General features: G+C 46.5%; 1 protein-coding gene across 1 annotated transcript in view; it reads left to right on the top strand.

The window, feature by feature from the left end:
- Positions 1–6055, top strand: part of SNTB2 (syntrophin beta 2) — a 471741-nt gene extending 465686 nt beyond the window's left edge. Inside the window, exon 7 of the mRNA XM_069635541.1 lies at positions 774–6055. Coding sequence (XP_069491642.1) covers positions 774–866 — 93 coding nt within the window. The 3' untranslated portion in view covers positions 867–6055. The remainder of the gene's footprint in view (positions 1–773) is intronic.
- Positions 6056–23262: the final 17207 nt, after the last annotated feature.

Below are 23262 nucleotides of genomic sequence, written 5' to 3'. Positions count from 1 at the left end.
AGTCCTTCCTCTGTCTTTACTTTATATTGCTGGGACAGCCCCAGCGTAGCGTCAATGTTTGATGTCGATGCTTCTGAAGTTGTCTTCATGCCTCCTGGTGGCCACCACGTCACAGTACTGTGGTATTCCCGTCTGCTCTTCTGTATGTTTCTTTGGTTCTTCATCATCTCAGTCCTATCTCATCTTACAGGTGAGATAGTAGAGACTTCACAAAAATACACAGTAGTAGTTTCAGGATGGGAGGGAGGAGTCAATAGGGCCATGGCTTCTGTGCACAAGGATTTAGGGAGGTATTTTACGGGACGTGAGTCCTTTTCCCCCATGAGGGATGTCTCTCCCTATGAGGTCCTCCTGTTTTTTTACCTCTATCGCCCCATTACTGTGCAGCACAAAATGCCAAAGACAAAAATACAGAAATTTGAACTGTGCATTTCAATGTATTTATGGGTTATTATGTAGGGGGTGGTGGAGTATGGGGAGGCTGCAGGGGTTTCCCACCACATGTAATTGCGTTGAAATGTCACAAAAGAACAAAGTGATCAAAATGTTTGTCTTCGAAATTTCTTTTTCACACTAATCACATAGATCCCTTTTTACCACCCCTAGTGGGGACTATTGGGTAGCAGCCTCACCTCCCTAGCCTCGTAGGGAAGGGCTCCCCTCTTGGGAGAAGTGACGAGATCCTGTGACTCCTAACAGTATGCAAAGTTCTGGGTTATGACGGTTTCTTTCAGTTGTACTTTAATGACTGTGTTTTTTCTTTTCCCCCACAGACTCTGGACCTGCATTCCTGTCCAAAGCCAATTGTTTTCCTCCTTCACACGTTTCTCTCTGCCAAGGTGACGCGCATGGGACTGCTTGTCTGAGGGCAGAAGCGATTGCCCCAGTATCCAAAAAGCAAAGGAAGCACATATAGAAAGAATATATCACAATACTCTGCATCGCTGCAGCAACTACGCATTCCTGCAGCATCTGTGCCTTCCACATTGATTCACAATCCGCTGTGATTATTTGCACCTTTACTCATTGCAGTGCTCAGCAGCACAGACATGCTGTATAAGGCAACGGGTGACTGCTCTACACGAAGGACAGTGTTGATGCACTTTTAACCAGGACTAATGACCGTGCTGTCTGGTTGCATGTTGACTTTCATGGAGTAATACTATTCCCTTGTTTGCTCTGCTCAAGTCAGTCATGGGGCTCTGGGATCTTGCTAGATGTTCTGCTGTTTGAAGCCCCGCAATGCAGCTTTATTATAAGCCATTTTCTAATTGCTTACCAAAGGTGCCTTTGTTTTAATGCAAAGGGAGTGGACATTGCAGTGCTGACTGATACACACCTTTCAGCTGTACAGTGGTTGGGGGTTCTGATGATGTTTGCATTATGACACGCCTGAGTTTACTGGCCTAAAGGCCTGTGTGTGATGGGCTGAGGAGTTTGCATTGTTGCAAAGTGAATTGCTTTATTTGCTCTTCATTAGAGGAGGGGTTAAATGGTGTTGCTAGTTACCATTTGTGTAAGGCTTGTGTTCTAGGTACGGAATGGCTTTTGTTTGTTTGAAGTACCTGCCTTGTAACACAGTATCTGACTGTGATTGGGTAATAGTAATTGTATCCTACAGTGACTGGTGCTACTTTCGGTCTGGTTGGGCGGAGGTTTGACTGTAGCTTGACTGGCAGCACCGCTGCCCTTCGAAGACCTGTGGTGCATCTCAGAGTTACGTGTTCCAGTGATGCGAGTTACATGTTCTAGTGACGCGGGATGATGGCTTAGCAGTTCATCAGATACTGATATGCTGTATTGGTGCCTGTGTGATGGACCAGGATTGTAAAACAGTGACTGGCTCTGTTGGTGTCCTGGCTCTAAGCGACCTGAATTACAGTACAGTGACTGTGTTGTTGCATAGGTTTTACTCTAGATTGGCTATGGTGGGACTGACTTTTCGTGCAATTAAGGTATGGAGGCTAGAATATGTAACCCAAATAAATGGGGAAGATGGGGTACAGAGTTACTGCCAAGTGTATGGTTCTACTGGTGCTTGTGTGAGCAACCTGTATCATGCCATGGGGGGGGGAGAGGGAGGAGAGAGAGAGGGAGGAGAGAGAGAGAGAGAGGGAGGAGAGAGAGAGAGGGAGAGAGAGAGAGAGAGAGAGAGAGAGAGAGAGCACACACACACACACACGCATGTTTGTGTGCATATGTGATGATCTTATCTTTTGGTGGGTGGTTTTAAGGGGTCCGCATTCCAATCCAGATTCATTGCCTGTGTTACCCGGGGAGTGACTGTTTGGCGTCTTATTGTTGAAGTGTGGTGTTTTAGACAGTGCCTCTGATGCAAGTCTCTAGGCTATTCGCTTTATTCCAATGGAATGACTGTTGGAACACAGATTTGTCACCTTGTTTGTGAGTATTTTCTGTTTGCGGTTTCATGGAACCTACATTGTACTGTAGGTGTGCATATGGTGTATATTGGGGTTGGCTTTTGGGTCTTACCCGTCACAGCACAGATGGACGTAACACCATGCATTGTTATGACTTCATCATAGGTGTGTATTAGGAGCGGTTTGTATGACTGGCTCTTGCCATGGGGAAGGCAAGCTGGATGAGGAGGGAGGAACGACATGCCTTTCACGTGGAAGCGACCGACCTGATGTATTTTTAATGAGACTGTTACCTGTATTCCATTATTTGTATACACAGACTTGATCTTGTTCTTTGTGTATAGCCAAACAAAGGCTTGCAGTGTGTTTGTAACCAACCTGTAGTTAGGCATAAGTGATGGACTATATGCCTGCTGTGGTGTAAGAGACCCATTTTTCCTAAACTGATGGTCTTGCTTGTAGTTTCACCACAGCACAGATTAGATGGGTTGGGGGCATCTTGCCATTGTTGGTTACTACTTGTGAAGGGTTCTGAATTATTGACAGAGACTGAATGTGTTCTATCTGTAAATGACTATGTGCATTTTAGACTTTTTTTGACAAATTGTTTTGATGATTTTAGTGGGGTTTTTTTGTTTTCTTTTTTATAACTGTCACGCCCATTTCCTTTAGCCAGTTTAGCCTGGCCTCCTATCCTGCCACTCCACATTTCCATTTTCTAGTTTTTTGTTATCCTAGCTTTTTACATGGTTAATCTCCTGTGCCTCCTGTTTTTTTCATTTTACCCACCCCCCTACTCAACCCCAATGCAGCAATTTTTCTGTCCCTTGCCCGGTGACTATCTAATCCTAAACCCTTTCAAACAATTTGTCATTAAGAGTTTGCCATACGAAGGGTGTATGACTTCATTGCAGCAGACTGTAATTGCAAATGCCAGTGACAAAAATCTGATGGGTCTGTGTTTTAGCACAAAGTTTTCCTGAGATCGTTTTCAGGAATCAGGTGGGAGATTGCCTCTTCTAGCTGCACCATTTCACTGAACATTTTACTGGACATAATAGGCAGCAGATTGATCCTATAACTGTATTTGATAGATCCAAACAGTTGCACGCTCATTCTAAGATTATCACTTCGGTATGGGTCGAGCTCCAATGCAATTGGAATACAAAGATAGATCCTTGTAGCATAGGTGCACAGAAGGTGAACGTCTACAAAACCAAGATACCTCCTGTGACGACTGCTCCAAGTGAAGGACACCACAAAGCCAAAACCCACCGTTACTCTTGAGTTTGGCAGATTTTTAAATAGCACACCCAGCAAACTAAAATGCCTCTTAAGAGACATTAAGACTGTCATCAAAAATACTGTGAAGCCACTTCAGAATCATTGTGAGTTTTGTGGCATGAGAAAAATACTTTAAGATTGTACTCTAAGTGACAAACAGATATGGAACAGTTTTAATGTTATGGTAAGTAAAAGAAATACAGAGAAAATAAAATATGCTGTAATGGGAAGTCAAAAAGAAACCTACTCCCTTCCCTCTCCCCCGTAAACCTTCTCTGGAGCCTTTTATCAAGGGATTACACTCACAAACTATAGCGTATATGAGGAAAGGCCGTGACAACTTGATGTGACCTCCAACATTTATGTGAGCAAGACTAAGGCATTTTAGAGTGACTTGGGATTGTCCGTGTCTGTCTGGGAGGGAGACCTCTTAGCCCCAAAGGGTAAGTTAGTCTTTCAGGATTTCCTTGTGTGCACCAAATTACTTGTATGTTGAAGTGAATTTTATTTGCTAGTCTGACAAACATTCCAATTAGCATTTACTAGAGTAGAGCTACTAGGTGAGACCAAAATTCATGGCCATATCATTTTGCTATTGTGATGCGACTTTCCATAGTTCCACATTTCACATACGCTATGTCGAGGTTTTTATCCAAAGTGCCTTTGGAGTAGTAAGGCAGCAGCCTAACCTGTCTCCACTCCACTCCCCTTCCTCAGGGAAGTACTTTCAGCATATAACTTTGACTTCTCTTACAGAATGAGACTGCAGATCCTCCAGCAGGATAAAGCATGCCCTGACGATCCCTTCATCCCTGTTTGAAAACAAGAGAGGAAAGATCATTTAAATCATTGAATTTAGTTGTGGTACTTTGGGTGCTTCGAATGCAAAGCCTTACCCGGGAGAAAGACACTTCTGAAGGTACATACTTGGATCTTGCGTACTCCTGGAATAAGCCTCTGAAGAGATGTCCCTTTATCAGTTTACTGTAATCAAACTATGACGGCCTCTTAGGGAAGTTCACAGTTGAAGTACCCCAATTTCACTTCTCCCACCCAAGTACCAAACTGAAAGATGCTTAATGTCTTCTCCCTTTCTCTGAACATGTTATTATTTTTCTCTATCAATCTTTGAGATGTAAAATACTTAAAAATTGCCTTATTGTGTTTCAGAAGCATATCATAAGCCCATTTTTTCATGGATTCTTTTTCATACCAAAATGTACAAATGACTATACAGAAAGCTGAAAAGTTCTGCAGAAGTGACATTCTTGATTTGAATGTTTCCATCTGTAGGGAAAGCTCATTTTAAACTTGTTTGCATGAAATCAACACATTTTAGTAAACAGATGAATTTTACATTTTTCTATGCAATCTACGAAATTCCTACAAGAGGAGATTTCTACAATAATTCTTAGTTGGCAGTAGAGCTGAATTAAAAAAGGTCATGCATTTCTGGCTTTGTAGTTGCGCTTGTGCATAAAATTACCACTGATGGTCGAGGTAAACCATTGCCTACTATGTTGTGCATGCGTTGGGGTTAGGACAAAAAGTTTTCAAATCTGGTGCACAAGTTCCTCCACTTAGCATTTCATGCAAGAGGGTCCTTTAAATTGCATGTGCTATATTTTGACAACCATCTGCTTTACCCACCTCGACGAAAGTGAATTTAGTTTTCTGTTTCAACAGTAAATGACCCACATATATTATGCACATTTCTAAAAAATCTCCTTATGTCTGTTCAGGTCAAGACCATGGTTCCCAATCATTTGAGTGGCTTGAGTACTCCATCTTGGTCCTCCTTACAAAGTGATTCCCTACTTGGCATAAATGGTCATGCCCATAGCTGTCAAGTAAATAATCCATTGGTCTTTCAAGGGGGAAATAGCGGGTGGATCAAGTACCAATTTTTTGCATGCCAGGCTACTGTTCACTTATGCATTCTAATATTGTGATTTGTGGTTGCATTCCCATTCCACATCACTTTTAGTTTTTGACTGGTAATGCATTCACGTGTCTGGGATTTATTTACCCAAGATAGATGGTGTTTGGGTTAAAAGCTTTGGGCACTTTTAAATTGACTTTGAACATCAAACCAAAACAGGTCATCAGTGTTTGGGGATTTTTAATGTTTGAAATGAAGTTTGCAGTTTGCCAAATGTGATCTCTTTGGAGATCGTATTATGTGATTCTACTGTTACAACCTGCTGTATTTGTAATGTCATTGCTGCAGAGTTTTAAGTATTTTCTGCTCACATTAGCTCTTGTCATGCCTAGTTTTTAACGAGGCATTAACAAACAGGAAATGCTTGACAGTAAGAAAATTATTATAATTGACAAACCAATGACCCAAAAAAATGTATGGTTTGCATTAAATGATTTTTCTCAACAAACTTGTGTTCATTTCTTGAGTATGGTGTGTTTTTTTATTTGTAATAAGTTTTGTTAAGACATTCCAAACCGAACGGGTATAACATTGTGAAACTCCCCGTGCCCGCCCTCTCCTCACCTCCTAAAGTTCCCAAGGCTCATGTTCCGTTCTTTTCTCGTCACTTTATCCCACGTATTCGCAGTTTATGCAGGCAATAAGGTTCCCTGAAGTCGTCATGCAGGAAGTCCAACACTGCCTCCCATTCCGTGGTGTATTTGGCGTGGTTCCCCTGAAGTGAATATGTGAGCCACTCCAGGGACACAATGTTCCAAACCTTGGCTAGCCAGTCCTTGGCTTTCTATTTCTGCGCTATTACCAACAGGGCTGTTATTGACAATATTACATACGCCTTTCGTATGTGTTTCGCCCAGGAGTGGGTGTTCTGCCCACCCATACAAAGTAAACTTTCTTTTGGGGTCTAGGCACCTGTTCCCCAAATATATCACATGTTGTGATTAATAATTTTCCAAAAGTCCCCTCATTTTGGGCATCCCCAACAAATGTAAAGCTAGTCCCCCATTCCGCCACAATCTCTCCAGCATTGCTGTGATTTTTTTTTTTTATTTGTATTTGGTTTAAAAGATTATTTTTTTTTAACCTTTACAAAACCTTTAAAATGTATAAGAACACAATACTTAAAAGATTTACAGTGGTCCTTTAAGACAAGCTTCGTGGAAAGATTTCCAATACAATCCTAATTCATTTGTGTCTATTTCTTTTTCATACCTTTCCCGCCCCTTAAACTCAGCAGTCTTTCCTCTAAAGCCAAATACAAGATTCCTGCATCCTTGAATGATTATTAATGATCACTTGCTCCGATAAGGCTCAACCATACTACTGCCCCTTCCCAATTGTTCTAGTTTAGGAGGTTTAGGTCACTCAGTATTTCTACCACCGCTGATGTAAGGAGCATTTCATGACCCAATATCATTCTGTCCCAAAGGTGGTCTGGTGCAATTCTTTCATCCCCTGGGACAAATCTTCTTAGTTTGTCCGGTCTCAAAGTCCAGGTCCCTTCACATTCCATTAATAAATGAGGAAGGGACTCGTTGGACGGAATAGCACCGTTTTTACAAAGCTTAAGTGCTTGCTCGCCTTGATGTCATATTTCCAGAATCTCCCCTGTGGGCAATAGGTTCATTCTTATTTTTAGAAAATTATTCCTAATCCTATAATCGGTATATTTTTCCAGATAGCGAGGGAGATGGCCTAGCTTTTTTTCTGCTGTCAAGAATGTGTTGCATGGGATTACATTTCTTAATTTTGCTTTTGTTTCAATCCAGTCCAACATTGAAAGTTCCCATTTTACCTTTTAAGGGATTAGTGATTAAGGGCTCTAAATCTAATGCAGTTTGGGCTAAAATAGATTTCACTTTCTCTTCTAACCCCCGCAAGATTCTGGATTTCGAGTGGGTAAAATGCATTTTAATATCCTCGTATAATGAGCCTGCCCTAGGATTTATAATCTCTCTATAAAGTGAGAATCATTTCCACTCTGCTAAACACCCTAGCAATTTTAAGCCTAATTCAACCCACAAATTCCAACCAGGGGTACTCCATGGTAAATTCAGGGCCTCCTTCTGTACTCTGCCCTCTATTTTAGACCAATTTGTGCTCCAGAGTTGAGTTTTAGCCTCTAGGCCGTACAGCAGTACTGGAACTATTTTAGCTATGTAATATTTAATCATAGGCAGGATGGAGAATTTACAATACTTAGTATTGATTTTTTTCATGTGGGGGGTACAAGTGTCTGAAGTTTGCTTAAGATATCACGCTCCAATTTATATACTGCCGGACTTGCATAGATCTTATAGCCTGGGTATATTAGATCTTCCACCTGTGATATAACCTGGCCATTTAGAGTCCAGTTTTTAAAACTGATTATTTTCCTTGGATGCTTGAAAACCAAGATTTTTGATTTTGTAGGGTTTATAACCAGCCCATTTTAAGGTAGCATATTCTCCCAATTGGTCAACAATCGTTGCAGACCTATGGCCATCCTATCTAACAGAACGATGGTGTCCGCATAGGCCAGCCAGAAGATCTTTTCCCCATTTTTAATTCTAGACTGGCCAATGCAGACAATTCTAGGTGGTCCCCTAGGTCTGCTAAGAATAGATTGAAGCACAGAGGTGCCCCAGGGCACCCCTGCCTTGTTTATTATTTATACAGCATGCCACACCCTAGGGTATCTGGATGCTTTACAAGACAACTTAGGATACATAAGTACATATGAAAAGACATTGATACAGAGTAGGATGTCGACAGGTAGTGAGAACAATTAAAATAACAGTTAAATACAGTGGCTACAGGAAGAGAAACTAGGTGTTCATAGATGCATTTGTCAGTGAGAGGGTGATGCATAAAAGCAGTTACAGGAGTAAGTGTGCCGGTAAGGGGCCAGTGGCATCTCGATTATAAACTCAAGCAATGTATGCAGTGTCCTTGGTGAGGAGCCATTTTTCGGTATTGGATCTGAAACTGTGTAGGTTGAGGTCAGTACGTAGGTTGAGTGGCAGGGCATTCCATGCCAAAGATGCTTGTACTGGGAAACCGGTGCCTCCGGCTCTTTTTAGGTTGAAGAACGGCGAGATAATACAGAAGGAATTAGCTGATCTCATAGGTCTAGATGATGTTTTTAGAGCGATTTTGTCTATCAAATATTTGGGGGCAGCGCTGTGAAGACATTTGTGGGAGATGGAGACAAGTTTAAGGTAGATTCTATCCTGGATAGAGTCAATTGTGGCTTCTTCTGGTTTCGGAGATGTGGTCCCTTCTAGGGATGCGCAAGGTGGTTCTTAGTGCATTATTTTGCAGGGTGTGGAGTTTTTTTAGCACTTGTTTATTTGCTCCTGCATAGAGAGCATTGCAGTAATCAAGTTTGGACAAGATTAGTGCTCGTGCCAAGATCATGCGGCTATTAGAAAGATAGTTTTTACATGCATGAATAAGTTTGCAAGTATAGGCAGTCGCTGTCGCAGTGGCGTTAGCTTGTTTTTTAAGGTTCAAGGCAGAATCGAGATGGAAGCCTAAGGTCTTAGTTTCCTTGGCCATAATGATCAAGTTATCGTCAATATTGAACAAGGTGTATTTAGGGTTATGTTTTTTAGGTAAATGGGGGTGCCTAGTATGAGAAATTCAGTCTTTTTGTCATTCAGGCACAAGCTATGGGTGGCCATCCATGCCTGAATGACGAGGTAGATTTGATTTAGTAGGTCGTTCTCAGCGTCGTAGTTACCAGATAGTGGGATCAGTATCTGGGTGTCATCTGTATAGTTGGTGTAGATGACACCCAGACGGTCGAGGATGTCGAATAGGGGTTTGGTAAACGCATTGTATAATGTGGGGGAAACACAAGAACCTTATGGTACTCCGCAGGTGATAGTGATGGGGTCAGCTGCATCTGACGGAGAGAATACGCTCATCATTCTGTTGTTTAAGAAGGATTTAATCCAAGTTGTAGCCTCCAGAGAGAAGTTTGCTACCGATGATGGATGCTCAAAATGTATGTTGTGGTCAACCAGCGGAGAGGTCTAGTAACAGAAGTAGTGCACACTGTCTGTTGTCTTTTATTAAGTCTATTTGCATTTTCAGATCTAGTAACGCTGTTTCAGTCCAATGAAGGAGTCTGAATCCGGATTGTCTGAGCCCTAGGAGATTGTTGATCTCTAGGTAGGACTGTATTTGAAGGTAGGCTGCCTTATCAATGATTTTAAGAAGGAAAGGGAATGTGATTATTGGCCTGTAATTGGTTGGGATGGTAGGGTTGAGAGAAGTTTTTTTTGAGCAAGGGTAGTACCCATGCGTCTTTCATTACTCCTCTCTCTACCTCCACAGATTCAGAGAGATGACCTTGATCGTCTAGAATTGCTGGGGTGTAGGCCCTTTGGGTCATTATCTTGTACCAAAACTCCAGTACTTGAATGGCTTGGGTAAGTTTGGGAATGTGTCTCCACAGTTGTTTCCAGTCTGTTAGCGGGATTGGTTTCCCCAGAGTGTCTGCCCATTTGGTCTTGTAGTTTAGGTCTACGTTCTGCTCTGCCTCTAGTCCGTGATTGTATAGACTATAGATGAGGTGTCTATCCCAGGTTTGGTGGCAAGGAATTTCTCAAATGGAGTGAGGGGGCGAGTTGCCGCCAGGCGTGTGTGTGTGTGTGTGGATTCATTAGCCAGTGTCTTAGTTGAAAGTAGGGCATCCCATCCTTCTCATTTAGCCCCAGCTCTTTGCATTGGGTGAATGGTTTAATGTCTGTGCCCTGAAACATGTCTGAGTTTGGTGCGGCCTGCCTCTTTCCAGCGCCTAAAGGCTCCCTTTGCCAGCCCCTGGGTGAATTGAGGATTACCAAACATAGGTGGGCATGTGGACGGGAAGGTGGTGATTCGACTATTCTTCAGAGTTGTCCCAGGTGGTTTCTACCAGCTTTGTGATTTCTGAAATGTGCATATTTCATGGGTGCTCTGACGTGTGTAGCTAAAGAACCTCACTCAGGGGGGCGCCTACCACTGCTTCGTCCATGCGGATCCACAGTTTCTTTGAGCTGCCTACCAGCCAATCCCTTACCACGTGTATTGGGGCTGCCCAGTAGTACATGCAGAAGTTCGGGATACCTAGCCCGCCTTTGTTGACTTGGGCCATCATTGTTTTCAGTGCTGTGTGGGGCGATTTATTGTTCCAAATATATGGGGTTATCTGTCAGAGTAGTGCTCGAAAGAAGGATTTCAGAACTGGGATCAGGAGAGTTTGGAATACATAGAGAAACTTGGGGAGAACTACCATTTTGAGAGGAAGGAGGGGAGCATTGGGAAACAGCCTTCTTCCAGCTCCATGTATTCCCACAATATTTTGTGGAGAGTCTTTTTAATGATGCTAATTGTTTACTGCTGAATGGAGCAACTATGTTGGCCCGGTTTTTAGAAATCCTTAATTTGCATTTAGTTTCGACCAAGGATATTGATCGGGTCACATTTTTTTAATCATGAACTCATAGACATGGTGGTTCTGCATTTTAGCTCTAGAGTGGTGTTGGAAACAATTTTGTGAGAAGCTTTGAATTTAGGGAATAAATCACTAAGTCTATTAATGACTGGGAAAAGTCTACTTGGGATGACTATGTGGCAAAGGACCTATTGGTATTGATGGAAAATGGTGGTGCAAATGAGAGGAATGTCCATTTTTTGCCGTGGAGAAAAGAGGATGTTTCTGCAGAAGGGTGAGAATGGTCCTGGTTGGCTGGGGTGCTCCATGATAATAAGTTGATTGTGTGGCCCTGGGTATCTCTTGCTACTATATTAGACATGTGCATTGTTTTCCTGGAATTCCAGGGGTCGTTCCCACTCCTCTAACTCAGAAGTGTGTAGCATTTAGAAGTTTGACATCATTGGTATCCAGGAAGCATGGCTTGTATCGTTTCCTTGGTTAGATGGTTTCACTTCATGTTTTCAGGCTTCTCGTGAAGGTAGGTAGGGTCGCCCAGCTGGTGGCCTGATCACCCGGATTTAAACGGGGGCTTGTATACAGCCTGGCGCTCTTGCTGTTGAATTTGCTGCTAGTGATGGTGGAAACATATCATTAAGTGCCCTGATAGGGACGCAATGGCTGATGAATGGAATGCAGCATGTTTGCATTTATGCTCCAGCCTGTAGTCCTCTAACGTTTCTTGCTGTTGGAATGTACATGTACCGGAGGGCCATTGGTTCTACAGCATAATACAGTTTCATTACCTCGAAGTCCATTTTCCCAGTAATTACTTATTGGGTACCAACCTCCATGTCAGGAACCCCTTTTCGAGGGGATTGGGTCCTCCGACGTATTCCATATCTATGACATGTAATCACCACAGCTGTGCTGCTTCGGAAACTTTTCGGCGTCTGCGTCCTGCGTCGACGACGTCGATGCGCCGTCGTCGAGGACCTCCTCCGACGTCATCCGATGTGATAAGTAGGACGCACAACGCCCATAGCCTCAGTTCGTTTTTTCCGCGAACGTGTTGCTTCGTGTTTCTCGGTTTAAACGCCTCGACTCTTTGGAGTTCTGTTCTTCTCGGTTCTTCGAACCTGTTCGTTTGTGAAAATCCTTCTGAAGATGTCTACTTCGTCTTCGACCCCGCGTCCGGGTTTCAAGAAGTGCGGGGAGTGTGGGTCCAAGATGTCGGTGACGGACTCGCACGACGCCTGCCTCTGGTGCCTCGGGGAGGCCCACGACACGGATGACTGTGTCGACTGCCAGTCGCTCACGTCCAAAGCCTTACGCGAACATAACAAGAAGTTGTCGGTAGGTCGGGTGTCCACGCCCCGGAAGTCGAAGTCTGCGGGGCTTTCCACGGATGATTCGAGGGGTGACTCTCCGTGTCATCGTCGGAAGTCTCGTGGGTCTCCTTCTAGGAGTCGGTCTCGCCACTCCTCAGCCTCTTCGAGGCATTCTCGGAAGCGCTGGCACCGGTCGTCTTCCAGGTCCTCTTCGGAGGGCTCTGCCCGGCACGTCGCTTACCCCTCCAGCCGTGCGACGCCGGAGGAATGGGCTTCCTTCGGGAAGAAGATGCTGGCGATTCTTGAGTCGCAGGGTACTCAGCCGTCCGCGCCCCTGAGTGGGGTCGGTCGTGTGAGGTCGAGAGACACCGCTCGGAAGAGTGGTCGGCACGAGTCACGGGAGAGGTCCCGTTCGGACAAGGGGACTCGTTCTCGACGTACCCGTTCCAGGTCCCGGTCCTCGACGCGTTCGAGACCGTGTGCACCTGTGAGGTCTTCGAAGAAGGCATCGACGTCTGTGGCGTCGAGGGCGTCGACAGGCTTTCTCGAGGCTCTGGCTCCGAGGAAGTCATCGATGCCGTCGACGCTCAGGTCGTCGAGGGACACGCTCGGGGCTCCGGCCTTGAGGGGTGTGTCGACGCCGCCGATTCTGGAGGCGCTGCATCTGACGTCGACGCCGATCCTCTCGGCGCCGATGCCGGTTCTCTCGACCCTGGCGCCGATTCGCTCGACGCCATCGACGCCTTTCGTGTCGGAGGTACCCCAGGGCACGGGTGGACCCCCTAGGAAGGCTCTGGTTAAGAGCAAGCACTCTCGAGTGCCTTCTTTTCGCCACCTGGACTATATTTCGGAGGCGGATGAGGATTCTGATGGCCTGGTTCCTAGTCACGTTCCGGATGAAATTGTCTCGGGCCATAGTCAGTTTGACGAGTTGAGACAGTCACTGCATGATGCCAGTGGACTGGACACCTCTCCGGAGGTGGAGTTTTGTAGGCCTGAGCCTGGCTTTCGTGCTGATTACTCGTACCGGCGCCTTATGGCTAGGGTTTCTGAGTACTTGGGATGGTCTGCTCCCCCAGGGGAATTTGTGCAGGATGATCTGACAGACATCCTTGATGTTGGTCCCCCAACTGACCCGGTTCTGCCATTCCATATGGCTTTACAGAGAAGGGTGGCGGCGGCTTGGACTGCTCCGGAGAGTCTCCCGGCGGTGGGCAGATCCTTGTCGCGAAAATACCGTCCAGCCAGTGGCGACCCCTGCTACTTGACCAAGCACCCCACTCCGGAGAGTTTGGTGGTGCAGGCGGCCACGGCCCCGACGAAACAGGCGTCGTACCCTACCATCCCTCCTGATAGGGACGACAAACGTTTTGATGGCTGGGCGAAGAAAGTGTTTTCTTCTGGTGGTATGGCGCTTCAGGCGGCCAACTCCATTTGTGCCTTGTCGCGTTTCACGCACACTCTGTGGAACTGTGTTGCGTTAGCGGCTGAACATATTCCCGAAGGGGACGAACGGGATGGTTTCCTTGCTATGGTCCAGGATGGTAAGGATGCCATGTGTGAGTCCGTTCAGTCGGGTTTGGACTTAGCTGAATGCGTCAGTAGGTCCATGGCGGCGAGCACCGTGATACGCAGGTTAGCGTGGTTGCGGAAGTCGGGGTTTGCTCCTGATGTGCAGACCCGGCTCCTCAACATGCCCTTTGACGGTGAACACCTTTTTGGCAGCAAGGCTGACGAGAGCCTTGAGAGGTTGCAGACCTCAAAAGCTGCAGCGAAGTCGTTGGGCGCTGCAGTTCGCCAACCTCTGCCTTTTCGTCCTAGGGGACAGCAGTGGAGGGGTGGTTCCTTTCGCTATTACTCATCCTTCAGTAAAGCGAGAGGAGCTGGCAGTCAAAGAGGCCAACGCAGGGGTACCAGAGGTGGACGACAGGGTACCCATGGTGCCAAGGCCGCTCAGGCAGTTGCCTCTTTGCCCTCAGGTAACGCCGCAGCCGCTCCCTCTCAGTCGTGAGGCCATGTCCCATGGTTCGCCGGTTGGGGGAAGGCTGGCGCAGCATCTTGTAGAGTGGCAAGCCATTACTTCAGATGTGTGGGTTCTGGAGATCATAACCCACGGCTACTGTCTTCCCTTTCGGCACAGGCCTCGCGACAGTCCACCGGGGAACCTCTCTTTGCAGAGTCCGGATCCGCTCCTTGCGCAGGAAATTCAAGCCCTGCTGGAGAAAGGCGCCATAGAACTGGTGCCTGTAGCGGAGAGGAACAAGGGATGGTATTCCCCTTATTTTTTGGTTTCGAAGAAAGACGGGGGATTGAGACCCATCATGGACTTGCGCGGTTTGAACAAACTCCTCAGGAAGGACAAGTTCAAGATGGTTACTCTCTCTCAAGTCCTCCAGGCCCTTCAGCTTCAGGACTGGTTGGTGTCACTCTACCTCAAGGATGCTTACTTCCATGTGCCGATCCATCCCAAGCACAAGAAGTACAAGAGGTTCGCGGTTGGCGACTCGCACTTTCAGTTTCGGGTCCTGCCGTTCGGATTGACCTCCGCCCGAGGGTTTTCACCAAGCTCATGGTGGTGGTGGCAGCGCATCTCAGGCAAGGGGGGATTCACGTCTACCCCTACCTGGACGATTGGTTGATCAGGGGGAGCTCTCACCTGTCGCTCCCTTCACAGGCTGGGCTTCTCCCTCAATTTAAAGAAGTCCCATTTGACGCCAACACAGCGGCTCCAGTACATCGGAGCAGTGCTCGACACTTCCCTGGGGCTGTGTTTTCCTCCCCAGGTGAGGGCTCTTCACATTCAGCAGATGGTGCAAAAGTTTCAGCATGCCCAGACGCTCCCAGCGTTCGAGTTCTTGAGGTTGCTCGGCCTCATGGCATCCTGCATTCTTCTGGTGCCAGAGGCTCGCCTGCGGATGAGATCTTTGCAGTGGGCACTCAAGACGCGATGGTCGCAGTCCTCCGGCAGGATGTCTGACTCGATTCAGGTGCCGTCCTCGGTCGCCCGGGACCTTCTGTGGTGGGCCGTCGAAGGCAACTTGATGAGGGGGGCTCCATTTTGGCTTCCCTGGCCGGAGGTGACGATCGTGACGGATGCATCCCTCACGGGATGGGGAGCTCATGCCAACGGGCTGACATTCAGCGGTCGTTGGTCTCCGTCGGAGTCCAGACTCCATATCAATCTGTTGGAGCTGAGGGCCGTCAGGCTAGCCCTGAAGGCTTTTCTGCCGTCTGTGCGAGGGAAGAATGTCCTGATCCTGACGGACAACACAGTGGCCATGCACTACCTCAACAAAAAGGGGGGGGGGCAGGGTCACTTCCTCTGTGCAGGGAGGCGATGCAGCTCGAGTTCTGGGCCATCCAGCAGGTAGTTTCGATCTCGGCAGTTCATCTGGCCGGAGCCGAAAACGTGACGGCGGACGCTCTGAGCAGGCAGAGCGCGATCTCTCACGAGTGGGAGTTGGCTCAGGAGATTCTCCTGGAGATCTTCGCCCTTTGGGGGACCCCTCAAGTGGATCTCTTCGCCTCCAGTGTCAACCGGAAGTGCGAAAGGTTTTGCTCGCGGGAATTTCCTCCAAAAGGAGCCTTAGGAGACGCGTTCGTGGTGGAGTGTTCCTTCCCGCTGCTGTACGCGTTTCCTCCAGTCCCCGTCATCCCGCAAGTGCTGCGGAGGTTCGGTTCCCGGATGATCCTCATTGCTCCGGCGTGGGCTCGGAGGACGTGGTACCCGGACCTTCTTGACTTGTCGATCTGCCCTCCACGTCGTCTTCCCTACCGAGACGATCTGCTCTCACGGGAGGGGGGTCAGGTTCTCCATCCAGAGGTCAGATCCCTCAACCTTCACGCTTGGCTTCTGAAAGGTTGAGGTATAAGGATTGGGACCTCCCTGAGGACGTGATGGAGGTGTTGCTTTCGGCCCGACGGCCAGCAACAAAGTCTCTGTACCGTTGCCGTTGGCGTAAGTTCTGCGACTGGTGCAGAGTTCAGAATGTGGATCCTTTTGCATGTGACATCCCCATGGTTCTGTCCTTTTTATTTTCTTTGGCCCACAGGGGCTTGCAAGTGGGTACCGTTAAGGGTTACCTGGCGGCGCTGTCCATCTTTAAGCGCTCGTCTGAAGAGTGTTCTTACTTTAAAATCCCTTTGATTTCACAGTTCCTGAAAGGGCTCACTAATGTGTTCCCTCCGTCACCTTTCCTGGTGCCCGGTTGGGATTTAAACCTTATTCTTAAGTTTCTTATGGGTGCTCCGTTTGAGCCTTTACATTCTTGCCTTTTGAGGCTGTTAACTCTGAAAACTGTGTTTTTAGTTGCGGTTACTTCCGCTCGCAGAGTGAGTGAGTTACAGGCACTTTCAGTTAAGCCTCCCTTCACTGTATTTCACAAGGACAGGGTTGTCCTTAGAGTTCGTCCTTCTTTTCTTCCGAAGGTAGTGACGGAATTTCATTTGGCCCAGAAGGTTGTTCTTCCGGCATTCTATCCTCCTCCGCATCCTGGTAAGGAAGAGGAGAGGCTCCATAGGCTTGATCCTAGGAGAGCTTTAAGCTTTTATGTTTCACGCATGTCCCGGGTCAGAGTGGATGATCAACTCTTTATTGGTTATGCTGGAAAGCGTTTGGGGCAAGCTGTGACGAAACAGACTTTGTCTTGCTGGATTATTTTGGCCATCTCGGAGTGCTACCGCTTGGCGGGTAAGGACCCACCGGCTGGCTTGCGGGCCCATTCTACCAGGGGTATGGCTGCGTCTACTGCCCTGCAGAGGGGTGTTCCTATTCGCAACATCTGTGATGCAGCTACCTGGGCTTCAGTACATACATTTGTACGTCACTATTCCCTCGATTCCATCCGAGCACAGGATCTGGCCTTTGGCAAGGCGGTCCTTTGCTCTGCTATTTGATTGGCTATTCTAAATTTTGATTCTAAATTCTTTCCCTCCTCCTTGCTTTGGTACTGCTTTGGGAGTCTGTCATAGATATGGAATACGTCGGAGGACCCAATCCCCTCGAAGAACAAGTTACTTTCTTACCTGGTAACGTTCTTTCGATGGGATGGTCCGACGACGTATTCCATATCGCTCCCGCCCTGCCTTCCCCGCTGCAGAATTTCTTTTGCGATTGCAGCTTACGTTCCGCAAGGCTTTGTGTCTGACTGGCAGTTGACTTATGTCACACGTTCTGGGGGAAAAAACTACAACTGAGGCTATGGGCGTCGTGCGTCCTACTTATCACATCGGATGACGTCGGACGTCGGAGGAGGTTCTCGACGACGGCGCATCGACGTCATTGACGCAGGACGCAGACGCCGAAAAGTTTCCGAAGCAGCACAGCTGTGGTGATTACATGTCATAGATATGGAATACGTCGTCGGACCATCCCATCGAAAGAACGTTACCAGGTAAGAAAGTAACTTGTTCTTCTCTTTCTATTAGTCTACATGCCCGCCCCTACTTTCAGGTTTTAACGCCTCCAAATTCTGAGCATGCCTCAGTTACATTTTTTCCTGCCTGAAGGCAAGGACAAGAAAGGATAGGTTGGCTATTCTTTGCAACAAAGATCCTCCCATTGCTGAGCTCTGAGGAGCTTTAAATCCCTGTTAAATGTGCACCCCTCTGTGGTTTTATGGGACAGACTAAGGTGAGAGAAATCTCCTGGTACCCCTGCTGAGAGGGGTCCAAGTTGAGAAACCTAAGGAAGGTTCAACAGCTGGAAGTGTATATGGTCAATTTCACATGCCGTGGAGGATCAACAGTTCACAGTGCAAATACAGTCCTGGGCTTTGGTAGGAGGTGTGTGACCAAAGGTGAAACATTCTTGCACACCAGCTGATGCTATGCCTGGTGCCTGTGCATGCACATTAGGCAGCCAAATAGGTTTGTAATAAGGCAGCACAAGACGGGTCCTGTACTGTAGCTGTCTATTGATAAGGACCCTGATGTTATTGTGTAGTGCTCCTGGAATAGTGGGTACACGGTGGAATGCTGCTTAATGAGGGGGAGGAGGGAAGCAAGAGGCATACAAATGTGGAGACAGAGCTGGAGTCTTCCAGGTCTTTCTCTCCAGAGATCCAAAAAGAGGCATATTTATTCATTTATTTATAATTTCATGTGATTTTTGTTTCAAAGAAACTTCACATAAAATGTACATCACTATTAAATGTACAATCATTTCATAACGGCTTATAAAACTGATAGAAACCAAAGAAAATATCGAAAAACCAATATTTTACCTATTCATAGACATATTAGTAACAAAGAAACATACCAATATTAAAACACATGTACAAAAATAAATTCTTTGGCGTCCCAATCAAAACTTTCGAAATTGGATATCCTGTTTGTCCAGGAAACGAAATATGCTCAGTGGGAGGAACGAAAGATACTAGGTAGAGACATCAGAGACACGGTATGGACCTCAGGAACTTGGAATAAAGGGGGAGTTGGTATTCTGTACAGGAAATCGATAGGCCTCCAGATAAAGTACGACTCTGTCCCTGTCCTCTTCGAAACCATGTGGAAGTATGGAAAGCTGTCGGAATTTCGAGCTAACTTGAAGAAAACGATTGCGCTGCCCCTCCAGACAACCACTACCCTCCAACCTCCGCTTATAGCAGAGTGGGGTTTCCAAGTGCAAACAGAAGCCATTAGATACCTATGAGTGGAGATCACGTCGACCTTAGACAATCTGTTTCATGCAAATTACATGCTTTTTGGAACACTGGCAAAGCAGATCTGAATAGATGGTCCAAGTTCTCTCTCTCCCGGTTGTGGTCCCTGAAACCTTCTTAGTGGAAGTCAAGCGCTCACTATTGGCATTCCTGTGCGCAGACTCAAAACCCAGAATTCAATACACAACATTAATTAATCCAACCAAAAGACATGGGGGGCACAGGATTTTCTAATTTCTGTGAATACTACAGGGCCTCCCAACTCAGTATTCTCTCCATTCACCTCTGGGGAAAACTCAGAAAAGCAGTGGGTCTCCTTAGAAAACACTCTCTTCGCCCGGTCACCTTGGGTCAATGGTTGTGGGTTCCATGCACATCTATGCCCCGCAGGGTCCGGGATCACCCAGTCTGACAGTACTCTCGACTTTATGGCACCCCTCACATTCCATGGAGTTACGTGCCCCCCCCTTTAGCTGCATTTGGTCCCCCCATACGCAATCATCTTAGTGAAGTGCTCCGCTTCCAACCTTTATATGAAGAGGGTTTAGTTAGAGCTGGGCACATGTGGAGGAAAGGGACCTACCTTTCTAAAGAGGAGCTAGAAAATGCACTGCACGGCACCACGATAGCCCCTTTACTTTACTTGCAACTGAGGAGTGTCCTGCGTGACCCTCGCTGGGGCGATTTCCTACTCTGTCCTCTCACAGCATTTTAACAGGTCGTAGCAATGAACCGAGGCTTGAGGGGACCGATTGCTGAATTATATAACGCATGCCTTACTAGGGCTCACCTAGCACGTCCCACCTCTGAAGCTAAATGGGACATAGACCTAGTGCTCCAAGATCACCCAAACATCTGGAAGGCTATACACAAAGCAGTATGGAGCTTGTCAATTTCCATGCAGTATAAAATGCACAATGTAAAATTGTTGATGAGATGGCACTATACTACTCCCCCCCCCCCCCCCCCGCCAAATGGCTATCTAAGATGTTTCCAGTGACTCCCCCGTACTGTTCGAGGGAATGCGAAGAGGTGTGTGATTACTGTCATCAATGGTGGAACTGTGTGAATGTCCAGACCTGCTGGAGCAAAGTTTTGGGGTGGATTTGAGTGGTAGATGGTATTCCCAGAATACTCTCCCCACTATTAGTACTCTTTGGCATCGAATCAGACTGAGAGGGCTCCTACACACTTCTTGCACACATGCCTCGTGTTAGCAGCGAGAGTGTACCTAATGATGAAATGGAAGTGTAACACCTTACTAACAAAAAGAGAATGGATCACGAAAGACCACGCCATATATGAATTGGAAAGTCTCATCGCTGCCCTAAAAGAATCCTCACACGCACATAGATCTGATCTGGTTTCCTTTCACAGAACACTATACAGCATACTGGGAATCATTGAAGGAAGCAATCTAGTAATGAACGGTTAGGTGTTCAGAGCCAGCCATAACGAGTCTCGATAGTCCTTATGCAGATCCCCCACTCAGACTTAAACAAGGGGTCAAATGGTGTTGGCCGGTCTTAGATTATATCTTTATAGCAAAAAGTGGATGCATTGAAAGAACAATGGTGAACTTTGGACTTTCTTAATCCATATTAAGCTTCCTTGAAATGAGATGGGGGGGGGGGAGAAGTGAAGCGAAAAGATGTAACACAAATTAGGGTTTTACCGCTGTCTTGCACTCTGTTTGGTACACCTTGTGACTATCGCTGTGAATGTAACGTGTATTTTGTCACTGTGATACTTACTGTAAAACCAATAAAATATATATTTTTTTGAAAATTCTTTACAAGCATTTTTTTCTCAAATCTCCATCCTTAATTTAGCAGCAACTACAGTTCATATTCTGAAAAGTGCATTGCAGCATTTTTTTTGTGACGAGGCATTGTTTCCACAGGTTCCGCCTCTTTGTAGAGTCCAAATCATGAACATACCTGCCAAGCTCGCTCCTATACAACATTTTATAGTATTGGCATTGTGTCAGTACGTACCTAGGGGGTTCCAAATGCTTGATATTTTACATATTCAGCATGTCCTGTGTTCTAATGCTACCCCCCCTCTGTTTCGGACCAACAAAACTCAAAACAGGCAGTTGATTTATTCTGAGCAACAGCATAAACCTCCATACTTTCTCTGCCAGAAAAAAAATCAAATATCTTTGCAGGGTTAGAAACCTGTGCATGCTCCCAAATATTTCCCCATATGTTTTTAGCTTCTGTAATTTCGCATCATTCATATTCCAGTCCCAGGTTTTCGGCTTACTTTCCACCTATGAACTAGGGTGGTTAGGTTCCTGGGTCTGGTCAGGAGTCCAATAGAGAAATTTGAAGTTCTTCTTGCACATAGCTTCCAACCATATGTTATCTTTTATTTGCTGCTCCTAATTGGGCTGTTAAAGGTCTCACAGCCCGAGATACAGTGCACCTAGATTCTTTCAGTATCTTCTAATATAGAGTACCCCTCTTTTCAACCACCTGCCCTTCTAGAGACGGCAGACCCGTCTCGAGCCTGATTAGAGAGGCATAAGAAAAGCAGAAGGTCCGGTGCGATTCCAGAGAAAAGGATGCTGGGGGATTTGAGAAAACCGCCAAGGAGGAAGAAACTAATATTTTTTTTAAAAAGGGAGATGTTCACCTACATCTTCCTCCTCGTTTGATTCATCCTCTTTCCCCAGAGATATCTTCTGGGTCTAAATCACTGCGTGAGGAAGATCAAAAGGGGCAATATCTTGGTAAAGAGAGTTGCTAAAGTCCTGATGCAAGTCTTGGAATAAATGGGAATTCCACAGCAAGAACCAGTACAGGGCAACCAGAGCGCCGGCCCTCAAATCTGGATTACCCCTGCTCCTGGAAATTTTGAAGGAATGGTGCCAACCTAAGATAGCTGCTGTGGGGAGCGGAGACGCTAAGCCTGGTGGGAATCAACCTCCTTGCCCTACTAGGGATTTCCCTTGGTACTAAAGAAGTCAAAAGCAATAGACTGGTGGACGCTCTCTCCCAGCCCACGCTACTGGAGATCTTTGACATACCCACTAACCTTGACCTGGATGTCCTCGCCATTAAAGAACCCTGGCTTCATGAAGCAGCTGGACCGCCCATTTCACTAGGCCTTCCACCAGGTACTCCGGCAGGATAGACTGCTCATGCAAGGGGGTGAAGTAGCTGTCATAGTCAAGGAATCCTTGTCCCTCAGACAAATGAACTCCCCACTTGAAGGCAACTCAGACTCACTGACCGTTAAACGCTCCCTATCCCCTAACTGCACTATTGCCATTCACATTATCTACCGATGACCCCCAGCCCGCTACTAGACTTTCAGGAAAATCTACTCAACTACTAGATGCGAACCTAAAAACCATGAAATCCATCCTACTGGGTGCATTCAGGTTTCCGACCAGGCCATGGAACCGAAGCTGCCCTATTAGATAAAAAAAAAAACAACTATCTGAAATAATGGACGAAGGCAAACCAGCACTTCTGCTCCTCCTGGATTTATCTGCAGCTTTTGATCTTGTGGACGATAAGACCCTTTGCAGACATCTCACAAACTCAGCCCAATTCACCCCCGAAGTCGCCTCCTTGAAGGGAGAGCCATGAAGGTTTTTTTTTTTTAATTTAGTTCCGGCTTATGTGGCATCCACCACCATTCACTGCGGAGTCCCACAGGGTTCCTGCACCTCACCCACCTTGTATAATATATTTACAAAACCCCTCTTCGACAAGCTGGATGCTCTCGGCATTACGTACACAAACTATGCCGATTAGAGCCAGGTCCTCCTCCCACTCTGGCTCATATGAAAAAGACGCAGAGACACTGCACAAGACCTATGCCACCATTCAAGCATGGATGGCAGCCAACAGGCTCTGCCTCAACAGGGACAAAACCGAAATCCTCTTGGTCGGCCCTAAGGAAAATCTGAATAAACTCAATAAACAATACAGCGCCTTGACCACTGACAACCCACAAATCACTGTCTGACCTTCAGTAAAGACTCTGGGGATATACCTTGATTCCACTCTCTCAATGACACGCCATGTAAGTGCCATTGCCTCCTTGGCCTCATTCACAACGAAACTGATCAATGCAGTTAAACCCTACCTGTCCTCTCAGAACTCTCAATAGCCAGAGCCACCATTGGGGCAAAACTTGATTACTGCAACGTTATCTTGCAGTAATAAAACAAATCTCAACAGACTACAAATCATCCAAAATAATGCCCTCTGAGCTGCACTGAACAATCCCAAAGGGAACATAT

The sequence above is a fragment of the Ambystoma mexicanum genome, chromosome 1q (genome assembly GCF_040938575.1).
Source record: "Ambystoma mexicanum isolate Mex_15411 chromosome 1q, UKY_AmexF1_1, whole genome shotgun sequence".
Lineage (NCBI taxonomy): Eukaryota > Metazoa > Chordata > Amphibia > Caudata > Ambystomatidae > Ambystoma > Ambystoma mexicanum.
The sequence above is the reverse complement of the archived record's forward strand: the minus strand, read 5'-3'. Positions and strand labels throughout refer to the sequence as shown.